Below are 15356 nucleotides of genomic sequence, written 5' to 3'. Positions count from 1 at the left end.
TCATTAGACTCGAGTTATTTTAACTTGTGTGATCATGGGTCATAACTCAAGGCCACATATGAGACACTGAGGACATGAGTGTAATTTGGAAAAATTAATTACTTCACTGCTGCAAAAGGAGGAAACAACAATTACTTCACTGCTGCAAAAGATGTCTCACTCCAACATGTCAAGCACCATTGCATTAGCAGACCACTCTTTCTGGCTTGAGATTCAGACTGAAGTATCACAACTCCATCACAACCCACAAGGCTGAGGAGACAGTTGCATTAGCAGACCACTCTTTCTGACTTGAGATTCAGACTGAAGTATCACAACTCATCACAACTCACAAGGCTGAGGAGACAAGAGAGAGCTGCAAATTCTTGGTGGATCAACTGCCCTGTCACTTGTCAAAAAAAAAACTGCCCTGTCTTTTGCTTGTAAAAAAAAACTGCCTGTGTCTTTCAGGGAATTGGCAGCCGGGTTTAGTACCGACTGACGCATGCGACAACTAGAGATTTCAGCAGAGAATTCAGACCCGTACACATCGACCGTGCTTTCCTTGCACGACGGGCAACATGCCCTTCAAATACAGCTACAGCGACATAACCTTTTAGCTTCATTTTTTACCGTTTTAAAAAGGGAGTCATTTCTATCTTGACTGCTGTTTGTTCGCTTGAGCTTATCAGTCGAATCTGTCAGCCATTCAACAGTGTTTTTTCTCACAACAAATCAGACAACGGTACTTTCTGCCATGGCTTCATCAAGAGAAAACGTACGTGCAGCAGCAGCAGCCAGCCAGGAGCTACTAGCAACAGAAACATAAGCAGCACCAGCAACAAGCAACAGAAACGATAACCGCCTTGGCTATCAAAGCTGAAGAATCTGAATGTGTTGTTTCTGCAAGGTAACCAACTCAGTGGACCAATACACCTGCCTGGATAAACAGCTTACAGTCACTTTTCCATCTAGACCTATCATATAACAAACTTACAGGGGAAATACCGACAGTGCTAATGGAGATGCCTATGCTAACTACAGAAAATACTGCAACCCATTTGGATCGAAGTACGTTTGTGCTACTTGTTTACAGAGGTATATCATTTGAGTACTGGATAATCAGTGGCTTTCCAAATATGCTGAATCTTGGCTAGAGCGATCCCTAAAGAAATTAGTCAGTTGAAATTGCTCAGTATACTCAATCGCAGCTCTAACAGCTTCTCCGGAGAAATTCCGGTGCAGCTCTGCAGCCTGGAAAATCTGCAAGTGCTAGACTTGTCAAACAACCTTCCCACAGGTGCAATCCCATCAGACCTTAACAACCTCCACTTTCTCTGTACAATCAATATAATGTTTCTAATAATGATTTAGAAGGGCCAATTCCAAGAGGAGGCCAATTCTGTACATTCACAAATTCAGTGCTCTCACCATAGAACAAAGAGACAGAAGGATCGCCTTTGTGATTGTTTTTTGTGCTTTGTTTGGTGTAGGGGTGTTGTATGAACAAATAGTCTTGGCAAAGTATTTTGGCTGAGTTTACATATATGTTTATTTTTATCACACTTGGCTCTACTCAGCTGTAGCAACGTCTGTTATGGACAAGCTTTGCTTAATTTGTACTGGAGCTGTAAACAATACGTTGCTCCTTTTCGTGTTTACCAAAAGGGCAAATGGATAAAAATGCACACCTATGTAAGCCGAATTGGACTGAAGAAGCAATTTTTTTTAAAAAAATATTCTGGATTGATTTTATTGTTTACTTTTTGGTAATGGACAATACACGTTGACACTAAGTAGGTTTTTTAGATAATGTTAACTTTGGTAATGGACAATAACACGCTGACACTAAGCAGGATTTTTAGATAGTGTTAACACGTGGCAGTTAAATCATGATAGATTTCCAAGTGCTTACATCTATGTAGAAAAGGAAGAAAAAGATCCAAGTATAGGATTCAGTAGTAAATAAAAAGATACTATATACTAAATGAAAAAAAGGAGCGAAGCACCTCTTCTATATTAAAATATTTGTCTGGCATTTTCTGCCAGCATTTTCAGAAAAAAGAAAAAAAAAAGAGCGAAGCTGCAACACAGCGTTACTTTTCAACTAAAAATTCCCATCAACGTTTGGTCACCAACCATGTTTGCCCAGATGTTGTACCAAGGCCCGTAACTGAACACTGAAGCCAAAGCAGAAAGGCCCACGAGAACAAAAAAGCCCAAAATCAAGTATCGGTTGCTGCGTTTGTGGTGTGGCCATTGGTGTTGTCCAAGGAAGAGGTTCATGGCAGTTTGACTAAAAGGTCTTCCTCTTCCTAGTGAATACAGTAGTGGAGCAGTTGTACTCAAATGAGAGGTTTCAAAAAAAAAGAATACAATAGTGGAGAGGCTATAAACAGATCTACTTACGTGTGGGGAAGACATGTGAGTTAACCACGGAGTTACCCATCCACGAACTAGGTTCTTGTGAGGACATCCTTATAAAAGACATGTTGAGTATTAAACTAGGGGTAGCACAAACCTTCGGATTAGTGTCGTGACAATATAATTAACCCCAATTTGATTCTCCTAATCAACCAAGGGTTTGGGAGCTACACTCATTGGGTGCACTCATATGCACACTCTTTGGCCCATTAATGAATGACTTGATGGGCCTCAGAATGCCTGCCCTAGGAGAAGGACTAGTGCTCAGAAAATGAGCCAAGAGGATAAGTCCTCGCCCAAGTCGCTCACATTCAGCGGCTCGGCTAGACTTAAGTGATTCCTGACCTTAGGAGTTGATAGTCGACCAAGGGTCACTATGTGGTCATGCGCCTTGCTCAGGCTTAGCTCTCCATCCCAATGACACCGAGAATATTCCTTTGGAATTTGTGAGGAGCGCGGAGCCTGATAGACAGAAAGAGCCACATGACACCAGGCCCTCTCAGGGTTCTGTTCCATTGCTCCCACAAGGCCATGTTGCTCACTCCTAGCTGAAAGGTCCTTGTTTGGTTTCGATAATTGAGTGACAACTTAGGTGGACTAATAGTGTTTATATGAGATACACATGAGATTAGTCCACAGGTGATTATGTGATGATGAAGGAGCTCATTGCATATGAGACATGACATGGAGTCATGTGACCAAGGTAGAGAAGATCAAGACGAGGCTTGGCTTGATGGACCGGTTGCAAGTGTGAAGGGAAAGTCGGAGGCTTTGAAGCGAGGGACCGCGTGTGACGGTGAAGCTTAAGCAAGACTTAGCGCCGATGGACCAAGGCAACGGAGAAGAGTAAGTGAGATCAAGATCAATGAACCAATACGGTCACGTGATGATATGAAGTGGATCATATCATTTGGTGATTGGTTGGCACATGTGTTGCATCAACATTGGAGGAGATGGAATAGAAAGCGCAAGGCAGAGGTATAGGGCATTTCTATTTCACCGGTCATAGGTGTGTATAGAAGTTTATGACCAGATTTAGGATAGATGTCGTACTATCAAGAGGGGCAAACTTGTTTGCATATCGGTCGTCTAGTGCCACTTGAGCGATCTAACTTTGTATACGTGTTAGGATTGAGTGGCGTGGCAAGTTGAGAGGCTTACTCCTTTGGAAAATATTTATGAAATGTTAACACACATGCACAATGGTGGTGTACACTTGGTAGTGTTGGCACATTTACAAAAGAGGTGGAGTTCTTAGGGTAGAGAGGGGTTTGGGTTCCTCTCTCCATCCCACCGAGCTTGCGAGGCGTGATTCAGGCGTTTTCATGGAAATGAAGTGCTTATTTTCCATTGCACCAGAGGAAGTTTTTGAAAATTCACGCAAGTGTTTCTTAGCGAGAAACACCCGTCAGACGCTGGGTCAGATAGTGTTGGAAGCTAGACCCACGTACAATGTATGCAGCGTAGTGAGGAGCAACTTGACTTGTGCATTGGAGTGTCCGATGCTCTAGCGTCAGAGCGTCCAGTACTCACACTGTAGCAGTGGAGTTTTGTCTGAGAACTCATCAGACGCTGAAGGTGCATCCGATGACCCTTCGTCGGACGCGTCCAACGGCCCTGCGAGTTTGTAGACATCTTTGAGTAGCGCCCGGTGCTGGGGGTCTGCATCCGGTGTGGATCATCGGAGCATCCGACGTGACTAGGTGTGGTGCCCATGCGAGTTAGCCATTAGCGGCAACAGTCGAGTTCACACGGCTAGTGACATGTGGCAGCTTTGCGAGCGTCGGACACTGGGTGGCACGTCCGACGCCTAGCGTCGGAGCATCCAACACCCACACGTTTTGCCTAGTTAAGGGGCAACGATTAGTTTAGCCATTGAGGCTATAAATAGAAGTGGTGGCCAGCTTTGGCCGATGGCTAAGCACCTTGGGGGACTTTGTGTCCTTGCTTGAGAGCCCTCTAACTCACATGTGCTTGCTAGATTGCAAACCAATAGCTAGCGAGTGAGTAATTCCTAGTACGTTGCATTGCAAGATTGCATTGAGTGGCACTAGGTGTTCGTGTTGCAAGCCGGTGGTGATTGTTAGTCTTAGAGGTTGCCACCTCCTAGACGGCTTGGTGGCTTATGACTCCGTCGAAGCATGCAAGGAGATTGTGCGGTGCTCTAGAGAAGAGATTGTGAGGGGTATGTTGCTCACCCCGTGGGGATCGCGAAGAGCAACTCTAGTAGAGCGAGACGTGAAGGACGACAAGTGGTCCGGCCGGGTCAAGTGCTAGAGCTTGTGGTAAGCACTCCATGTGAGAGAGTGTGACTTGCAGATCACCACTAGCAAGGGGACCGACAACAACCTTGGAGCTTGTCTCAACGGGGACGTAGCTTGGTGGCAACCAAGTGAACCTCGGGAAAAAAATCATCATGTCAACATTGTTCTTTCCATTGGTTTACAAGTCCCTAACACAAACTTGTATTTTATATTCTTATACTTATGCTTATGTAGTTACTCTTATAATTAGTTAGCTTGTGTAGCTTTCTAGTTACCTCTTGCTTGTGTAGCTAGAAGTAGTTCTCATGCGTGGCTAATTTGGTTTGTGTAACATTGCTAGTCACTTTGCTTAGTTTGTATAGCTAAATAAGTTGTGCTCTCTAATTTGACATTAATTGCCTTGTTATTGAGCTTGCTAGTGAATTTAGGAGCTTTGTGCCTTTGCTTACTAGTTGTGTAGGAGCTCCTCCGGTTTGCAAAGTACTAGTGGCATAGGTTTGTATGACCTTGCTTCTAGAATTGGTTAGGTGAGCTCTTGCTAAGGTGGTACTTTGTTTGCTTGTTTAGAATCTTTTACAAGGTGCTAGAGAACTTAGATAGAGGGGTGTAGTTTTGGCTAGACCGATAGTTTTAATTCCGCATTTATTTCGATTAGCCGGCACGCAAGTTTTAGAAAAAACTATTCGCACCCCCTTCTAGTCCGCCATCTCGACCCTTCACTAGCGCAGGGTCACTCCCGAGTGCACCCGTTATAATTGGGTGAATGAAGCTACTAGTTTCACCTCCATCCATCCATCCTTGTGAAAAGCACATTTTAAGAACCTCCTTAGTTGGAGTTGTTTTAGGCTAGCTATTTGGTAGCGCTTAGACTATCTTCAACAATCGTCACCCAAAATACAAGATCTATTCGTCCTTTGGGTAGTGCTATAGGCAAAAGATTCAATACCTATTTTTAGTCTTCTCTACCAACAAGACTTAAAAGATAACACTTTCTGCAAATAGGTCTTGAAGAGATAGGATATCCGAATTTTAGTTATGTTTCTCTTACTAAAAATAGGTCTTCTTATAGTTACTTTATTGAAGGTTGTATTATGTTGGAGACCTATTTTAAATTTAGATTCTCTAATGGGTTTTCTATTGGAGATAGTCTAAGTGCAATTTCGGGTTTCCACCAACCAAACAGGATCAAATGACTTCGCTCCTACCAAGCTCCCTGGAGTTGGACGAGACCTAGGGAGCTGAAAAAACCAAGTCGCCCGCTTGCTCTCCCTACAAGTGGATAAGGACAATGAAATAGAGAAGAAAAAGAAAAAGAAAAATAAAAAAAAAACATTTCCAAAACAACTTCGGCCTTGTTTACTTCCCAAAAAAATTACGGATATTTTCAAAATTTTTCGTTACATAGAATCTTGCAGCACATGCATTGAGCATTAAATATAGATAAAAAATAACTAATTGCACAATTTTCCTGTAATTTACGAGATAAATATTTTCAGGCTAGTTAATCCAGAATTGGATAATATTTATTAAATACAAACGAAAGTGTTACGATATCTATTTTGCAAAAAAATTTGCAACTACACAAGGCCTTCATCTCCACAAATGCAGCTGCTCACCACTGCACGTGACTACGACCGATCGTCGTTACTGTTCACTGTGCAATCGCTGTTCCCCGTCGTGTTCATCCATTGTTTCCATCTGCAACATTTCAACCACTGCTCAGGACGGTTCATCATCCGTTGTTTTCAGCTATTCCCTTTCTTGTCCTGTTCGCTTTTGAGCCAATCAACGATGGCGCAGCGGAGCATCATCATTGTTGGGCTATTTTGTTTTTATATATATGGCGATGGCTTGCATTGCAAATGCATGGAGGCACATGCAAACACGAACACGAAGCACTAATGGAGAGCAAGCAGGGTGACGAGTCCCCGGCAGTGACCGACGACGACGTCTTCCCGGCGAACTTCGCCGAGATCGTGGCGTCTCTTCCAAGAGGGCCACCGTGCTCGATTTTTCCTTCCGTCCGTCTGTACCGCGGGTTCTGGGTCCCCACCGGCTTCCTGCTGAACCTCCCGAGAGCCCACGCCTTGTTCGTGGAGCGCCGGCCCGCCGACATCCTCCTGGCGAGCTTCCCCAAGAGCGGCACCACCTGGCTCAAGGCCCTCGCCTTCGCCACGGCGCGCAGGTCCGTCCACTCGCCGCTCAACGGCGCCGCCGGACACCCGCTCCTCTCCAGCAGCTCCCACAACTGCGTCGCGTTGCTCGACATCCTAGGGTTATTAGAAAGCAACGACGATGACGGCAACGACGACACGATGGCGCCACCGCCGCGTCTCCTTAGCACGCACTTGCCCTACTCCCTGCTCCCGAGACGCGCCACGGCGGACGGCGGCGGCGGCAACAGCTCCGGGTGCCGGTTCGTGTACATCGCCAGGGACCCCAAGGACACGCTGGTCTCCGCGTGGCATTTCGATGCAGGTCTGCGGAGGTCGGCGGCCGCAGAAGGCCGCGAAGGAGGAGGAGGAGCTGGCTTGGAGTTCGAGGAGGCGTTCGAGCTCTACTGCCAAGGTCATGGCGGGATGGCCCCGCAGTGGGAGCACGTCCGCGAGTACTGGGAGGCGAGCAAGAGGACGCCAGGGAGCGTGCTGTTCCTCAGGTACGAGGAGATGCTGCAGGACCCGGAGGGCAACCTGAAGAAGATGGCGGAGTTCATGGGGTGCCCGTTCTCCGCGGCGGAGGACGACGCCGGCGTGGTGCGCGCCATCGTTGAGCTTTGCAGCCTGGAGAAGCAGCGGAGCCTGGCGGTGAACATTACCGGAGCTTACGCCAACGTTCTGGAGGATGTGGTGGTGACGACCGCCGTCGAGAACAAGTATTTCTTCAGGAAGGGGATCGTGGGGGACTGGAGGAACCATATGACACCGGAGATGGCAGCAAGGTTGGATGGCATTGTTGAGGAGGCACTCAAGGCATCAGGATTTACCTTTGGGGTGCATCAATACAAGTAATTGGCATGGCTACACCTGTGCTGTGCTCTACCATGGTCGCCGGAGTTGAAGCCAGAGAAAACCTCAAATCCCAGCTTCGCCTATGTATCGCTTCTCTTATTAGCCGTACTTTTTCTACCAGTCAGCAGTGTTTTTCTCTCATAATAAATCAGTCAGCAGTAATTTCAGTCATGACTTTTCGAACCAGCGAACAGGCTCCTGTTTGTGTCTACATTTGGTGATGAAGAATAACACGTCAACACTAAGCAGTTTTTTTATATTATGTTAACACTAAGTGGTTGAATCATGATAAATTTCCAAGTGGTAACATCCATTCCATAAAAAAAAAGTGGTAACATCTTCAAATAAGAGGAAGAAGATCCAAGTACAGGAGTAAAAAGATCTTATTAACGAGCTGTTTGGTTGTCATGTTGGTAACGCAAACTTAAATGAATTAATCCTGCGGATGTTACGGCAGGAGAGACGAACTGAGTTTATTTACATCTGCATTACTGGTGAATCATCCAAACAGATAGTAAGTCCATAAAAGTTGCAGCGCAAGTAGTGGATACACAATTCCAAACTGACTTCAGACCTGACCATAATATAATCTACAGGTCCACACAGTTGCAGTCCCTTAGGGCAGAGGCAGACGTTGTCGTCATGAATGCCGTCATGATTTTTTTTTAATGTCACCGGGAGATTACTCCCCACCTAAAATATTATGTAGCCTAAAACAGCTTGATATAAATTTTACAAAAATTTTGGAAGAAACTACAACAACACCGATCAGCCCCAGCATTAGGGCGAAAAGTGGCAAAATGACAAAAACACAAACGGAAAGCAAAGACTACCACACGCGAGACACGGAAGCTCTTTGACGATGTCCGTAGGGAGGTGAATGATATCAGAACGTAATCATCGTCAGCCAAGCAGAAGCTTGGCAAGGCTTTTCCCTGAGCCTTGTGCCGATGGAGAGGTGCAATGAATGGTCCATGAGAAGAAGCGGCTAAATGTACTTCAGCTACACCTTTAAGAAGGAAAATCTTGTTACTGACCAGACATGATCTGAGCTGAGCTTTCGCCCAGAAACTTTTGCAAGTGTTCCTGCCGGTCGTCGCCACATGTCGCGCGGAGCCGTTCGGACTCGCCCGCGACGATGGGAGGCGCACACCGGTGGTGCCAGTCGCCGCCACATGCCACAGAGCCCTACGAACTCGCCCGAGACGCCGGGAGGCACGCAACTGCCAGTCGCCACCACATGTCGCGAAGCCTTTCAGAATCGCCCGCGACAACGGGAGGCGCGCACTGCGCGACCAGTCGCCGCCACACGTCGCGGAGCCGTTCGGACTCGCCCGCGACAACGGGAGGCGCACACTGGCGCAACCAGTCGCCGCCGCATGCCGCGGAGCCGTTCGGACTCGCCCGCGACAACAGGAGGCTCGCATTGTCGCTGCCAGTCGCCGCCACATGTCGCGGAGCCGTTCGGACTCGCCCGCGACAACAGGAGGCGCGCTCTGGCACTACCAGTCACCGCCACACGCCGCGGAGCCGTTCAGACTCGCCCACGACAACGGGAGGCGCGCACTAGCACTGCCAATCGCCGCCGCACGCCGCGGAGCCATTCGGACTCGCCAGCGACCACAGGAGGCGCGCATCGGCAGACTCGCCCACGACAACGGGAGGCGCGCAGCGATAGTGTCAGTCGCCGCCACATGTCGTAGAGGCACGCACCGACACCGACCAGGAGGTCTCTTGGTGAAGAGACGTTGATGTCGTCCACCGCCACACGGGGACGGTGGACTGTGACCGAGGTAGAAGAGTGGGCCGCCGCTGCACGAGAACGGCATGTCCGCCCCACCCAACCCGCTCATGCAGCAGCAACAATATCCGAGCCGTGATCCTCCCTCATCATGGAACACCGTCTCATCTCGTCTCCAGATAGACCCTCCGTCGTGCGTGGCGGCTGCCGCACACCGTCACCATCATGGCTGTCGAGCACTCGAGGTTGCTGGAGTCGGCAGAGAAGAGGAAGAAGAGGCAGGGGATGCGCAAACCGGTGCGGAGGCTACAGATGCGGGCCTGATAAGAAGTGGCAGAGGAGGAGGAGGAGGAGGAGGTAGGAGGTTGCCTGCACAGTAGATCCGGGCACGGGGGAGCCGGATCCACCCACACCCACACCAGAGAAGCGCCTCCGGCCATCTTGACTGTGTCGGCATCGGTACTCCCGCATAGACTTCCCGAGAGGGAGGGAAGGGATGCAGAGGGCCGAGCCGCCGTCATCCTTGCCGTCCGTCGGATTCCCGGCGTCGAGCTCCGGCGGCGGCCGGGCCGAGAAGGCACTGGAGAGGGACCTGCGGCGGCGGCGGATGGAGCCGTCCGGTCGCCCTCGAGGGAGAGCGACGCGGGCGTCGTGTCTTCTCGTCATGGTATGATTTTTGGGCCGGCACTACACAGGCACGGCCCTTCCTGATAGCCATTGGATCTCACTGGTTCCTTTTTTTAAAGAAAGGACGGTAAAAGAGTTACCGAAGATTTTTGGGCCAGCACTACACAGGCTCACTGCCACCTCACTAACACTGTCACCACCAGAGAACACCACTGTGCCACTCCTACAGGAAAGGGGAAAAAAGGAGACCAGCAAACACCACCAGGGTGTTGAGACTGGAAACAGCTCCTATTGAACGAACACAAAGACCTGAACCTGAACTTAAACTTGATCACTATCAACATCTTAAACTTCAGCCGCTTCCGTCCTTGGTGCCATGATCAACCTGTATTGCATAATGTCATCTTTGCATAAAGTGGCCACCTGTCTTGGATTAAGAGCTTTGTGTTGAAATTGTCTTCTATTTCTTTCTTTTCATATGTTCCACCAGAAATGGATGAAAATCCCATTCACATTACTCCTCTCCCTTTATCAAACTTGCGCCTGCATCTCCACCAGTAGGCATGCAGTGATCCTGAAGTGCTTCATGCCTACAATTGGAACCACTGCTTTATAATTCCCCATACTTCTTTTGTGAAAGGGCAGTCCTTGCATAAGTGGACTGGTGTTTCTGGATCATTTCCACAGAGCCTACAATCCATATCATCTGTCCAACTGCATTTCAGTAGATTATTCGCTGCGAGAATTCTTTTTTGTGCTATGAGGTCCATGCAAAATGGTGTGATTTTGGTTTTGGAAAAAGTTCCCGTAAACTGAATGGGGTAAGCACTTTTGGTGGAGTATTTCCAGTCCACTGTCCATCTCCATCTCACTTCATTTTCCATCACGTCGTCAAACGTGATGACACTATGGCCTCCCATAGTCTCACAAATTATCTGACTTCTCCCGCCGTTGTCGGCGGGAAAATATGATCTATCCATTTCCGATTCATCATGGCCTGGTGCACGTGATCTTTTTTCTCCTGTCTTTTGGTATAGCTGTGGCGCGATCGTCTTCGCCATTGTTCCATTTATCCAGCTCGATGTCCAGAAAAGAGCCTTTTTCCCATTGCCAATTGACACTGTTGTTTATGCATTAAAAAAGAATCCCACTGATTTCCAATGTACGTATTCCTTACAATTGGTACGTATAAGCTAATTTCCTCCCTGTTTGAGACGAGCAGCACCGTACAACATTCAAACAAGAATTAAAAAGTCTACAATGTTCCTCTCCTACAAAGAAAGAAGTCTACTACATTCGTTCCAAAATAACTGTCGTTCTCGCTTTTTGGGAAACAACTTTGACTAAATATATATTAAAAAATATTGATATTTATGGTATATAATTAATATCATCGGAAAGATCTTTGAATCTAGTTTTTTTAACAAATTTATTTAGAGATATAAATGTTGCACATACAGTTATTTAAATCTAGTCAAACTTATAACATGGAAAGCCAAAACAACAGTTATTTTGAGACGGAGGGAGTATAATGACAAGGAAATCAACTGTACTTGTTCTTATTTCAATGTGCAGGCCATAGCGTTCTTGACAAGCGATGCAGAATGCAAGTTGCCTTTGTGCTACTCCAATGCGACGTGTTCATGCTATGATGACCTTTTTGTGCCATGATCGTACTCTACATGAGAAAAAAATAAAGAAATCTACATGTTAGCAACAAAGCAGGAAGCAAAAGCAGCAACAGCAAGTAGCCAGACATGGGTTTCTCCAGCTTTGCTCTTGGTATGCTGCTGCTGCTCTCCTTGTCCTCTATCTCCTCTCATGCCACTCCGTGTCCTGAGCAGGACAAGAGATCCCTCCTCCGCTTCATTGCGGAGCTCTCAATCGACAGCGGCCTTGCCATGTTGTCATGGCGAAACAACACAGCAGACTGCTGCTTGTGGGAAGGCATCACCTGCAATGGAGACGGGGTGGTCACAGAGGTCTCCCTGCCCGGCAGGGGACTCCAAGGGCGCATCTCGCCTGCCCTTGGAGAACTCACCGGGTTGCTGCACATCAACCTTTCATGGAACGCGCTGTCTGGTGGACTTCCACTAGAGCAGCTCATGTCCTCCACCAGTAGCATAGTCGTCATTGACGTCAGTTTCAATCACCTTGAGGGAGAGCTAGGTGAGCTGTCATCTTCAGTTTCAGTCACCCATGGCTGGCCACTGCAGGTGCTGAACATCTCGAGCAACCAGTTTACTGGAGAGTTTCCATCAAGAGCTTGTATGTTGTTGAAGAATCTGGTCACGCTCAACATGAGCAACAACAGCTTTAGTGGGCAGGTACCATCTTCTTTCTGCCTTGCCTCGGCATCCATCACCGTTCTTGAGCTTCAGTACAATCAGTTCAGTGGAAAAATTCCCCTCATGCTCGGCAGCTGCTCTAATCTGAAAGTGCTTAAGGCTGGTCACAATAACCTAGGTGGGACTATCCCTGATGAACTGTTCAATGCTACCTCGTTAGAGCACCTATCATTTCGTAATGCCGGTTTGCAAGGAACACTTGATGGTTCACCTATTGGCAAACTCAGTGATCTGGTTACTCTAGATCTTGGAGAGAACAATTTCATAGGCAAGATTCCAGACTCGATAGGTCTGCTCAAGACATTGGAAGAGCTCCATTTGGACTACAACATGATGTCTGGGGAGCTACCATCAACTTTGTGCAACTGTACAAATCTCGTAACGATTATCCTCGAGAACAACTATTTCAGTGGAGAACTTACCAAGGTCAACTTCTCCACCCTGATCAATCTAGAAATGCTAGATCTTCTGTAATAACAACTTCAGTGGCACAATTCCAGGAAGCATCTACTCTTGCAGCAATATGGTTGCACTGCGACTGTCCTGGAACAACTTCCATGGGCAACTTTCGCCGAGAATAGGCAACTTGAAGTCCCTTATTTTCCTATCAATTGGCTCCAACAATTTTACAAATATAACAAATACACTTCATGTCAAAGATTGTAAGAACCTTACCTTCCTATATCTGGAGACCAACTTCAAAGGTGAAGCCATGCCACAAGATGAAACGGTTGATGGTTTTCAGAATCTTCAAGTTTTCACATTGCATATGTGCTCATTGTCTGGAAAATTTCCTCAATGGATATCAAGGCTCAAAAATTTGAAGGTATTGTTATTGCATAACAATCAGCTCAATGGACCAATACCTGCCTGGATTAAAAGCCTAGAGTCACTACTCTATCTAGACATATCAAATAACAGATTTGCAGGGGAAATACCAAGTGCCCTAATGGAGTTGCCAATGCTAACGACAGGAATGGCTCCAACCCAATTGGACCCTACGGTATTTGAGCTACCTGTTTCTTTAGGTCGATCACTTCAGGTCCGGGAAACAAGTGGGATACCAAAAGTGCTGAATCTTGGTCACAATAACTTCAATGGTGTGATTCCCCAAGAGATTGGTCAGCTGAAATCACTGACCACGCTCAACATTAGCTTCAACATGTTATCAGGGGAGATACCACAGCAGCTCTGCAACCTGTCAAACTTGCAAGTGCTAGACTTGTCTAGCAACCATTTCACAGGTGCGATCCCATCGGATATCAACACCCTGCACTTTCTGTCTGCATTCAATGTTTCTAACAACGACTTAAAAGGGACAATCCCAACTGGAGGCCAGTTCAACACATTCCCAAATTCAAGCTTTGAAGGGAACCCAGAGTTGTGTGGTGTCCTGGTCAATCAACTATGTGGCTGGGCAGAAGCACCTCCTCACTTCTCCACTCCCTCCAAAGAACAATCAGACCGAAGGACCGCCTTCGTGATTGCTTTTGGGGCTTTCTTTGTTGTAGGGGTACTTTATGACCAATTAGTCTTGTCAAAGTATTTTGGCTAGTCTCACTTCATATGTAGATTTGACAATAGTCTTAGTAATACTTGCCTTCTGTCAGGTTTAGCAACACCTGTAACAACCGAGCTTTGCAGCCTTTGGTCATATCTATGAACCCCATTTAGTTCCTTCTCACGAACTGTAGAAGGTATGCAGCTTGTGTGGACTTCTCACTTATGGGCTGAAGCATGTCCCATTTGGGGCAAATGAAAAAGCTGCATGAAACAGTCGTTTTTTTTTAAATAAAGGACTCAACTAAGATGGAAATTTAGATAGATTTCCACGCAGCCATACTTCCAGGTTCCAGCAGTCATGTTTTCCGCTGCAGAATTGCAATGTGAAGGTATACATGGTAGTAATGGCAATAGAGAGGTGGCGCACCAGCAAGCTGTGAGCACGGATGCGGGCTCCAGCGAGCTTCGGGCTTGCAGCCGCTGAGCCTCGACCTCGATTCGACGTCCCTGCACACAGATCGAGGGTCGCCGGTCAAAGAAGTCTCCCCCAAGCTGCAGAAAGAGCGACACCGGCCAAAGAAGAAAGCCGCGCCCTCACGCGGCGGCTCCAGACTTGCTCCCCGATGGCATGCGGCGGAGGCGGACGTGCTCCCCAATGGCGCGCGTCCTCGAGCTGCAATTGAGCGCCGGCGGCGCAGCGGTTCTCGATTTGGCGTCAAAAGAAAAAGAAAACTCTGTAGATTTTCGTGCGAAAATACTACGTTCAATTTTTTTGTCTGGATAATAACACTGCACACATAACCGGCAAAGTGTTCACTAGGGGCTGTTTATGTTTATTACACCTCCTAAGCTTGAGTCGTTGTTTCATCAGACATATTTAGTATTATGTAATCAGATTAAGTGTAAAATATATTTTCATAATGAGTTTATTTAGAGATATAAGTATTAAACTAATATTATTTTAAATATATCTAGTCACTCAAGAAAATTAGATACATTTATTTAGGCCTTGTTTAGTTCACCCAAAATTCAAAAACTTTTCAAAATTCACATCAAATATTGTGGCAAATGCATGAAACACTAAATATAGACGAAAAAAACTAATTATATAGTTTGTCTGTAATTACGAGATGAATCTTTTGAGCCTATTTATTCTATAGTTAGACAATAATTATCAAATACAAACGAAAGTGCTACAGTGTTAAAATCTAAAATCTTTTCACAACTAAACAAGACCTCATTTTGGTGCGGAAAAATCATTCCGTTGCTATTGGGCCATCTATATGTGGGCCGGGCTATGGATGTAGCTCGCAGGAGAAGCAACTTAGTCACGAAGCCTAGACAGGGTGTAATTTTGGGCTTAATTTGGTTAGCACGTTGCAAATACCATGTAAATCGTTCTGATTTCAGAAATGTTTGTTAAAATAATGGCAGATGCAGGTTCATGTTCTCCTGCAAGGCT

The 15356-nt window shown here is 46.6% G+C and overlaps 1 protein-coding gene and 1 pseudogene across 1 annotated transcript; both read left to right on the top strand.

The window, feature by feature from the left end:
- On the top strand, positions 6450-7846 carry LOC8076079 (cytosolic sulfotransferase 5). Its single transcript, XM_002453285.2, has one exon. It carries the CDS (start codon positions 6530-6532, stop codon positions 7673-7675), a length of 1146 nt encoding a protein of 381 aa, XP_002453330.2. The 5' UTR covers positions 6450-6529; the 3' UTR covers positions 7676-7846.
- On the top strand, positions 11583-14711 carry LOC8074652 (annotated as a pseudogene).

Source organism: Sorghum bicolor, chromosome 4, assembly GCF_000003195.3.
Source record: "Sorghum bicolor cultivar BTx623 chromosome 4, Sorghum_bicolor_NCBIv3, whole genome shotgun sequence".
Classification (NCBI taxonomy): domain Eukaryota; kingdom Viridiplantae; phylum Streptophyta; class Magnoliopsida; order Poales; family Poaceae; genus Sorghum; species Sorghum bicolor.
The sequence above is the reverse complement of the archived record's forward strand: the minus strand, read 5'-3'. Positions and strand labels throughout refer to the sequence as shown.

What these genes read in the sequence shown, in the direction of transcription:
- LOC8076079 (XM_002453285.2), top strand. Translation starts at nt 6,530, where the DNA reads ATGCATGGAGGCACATGCAAACACGAACACGAAGCACTAATGGAGAGC.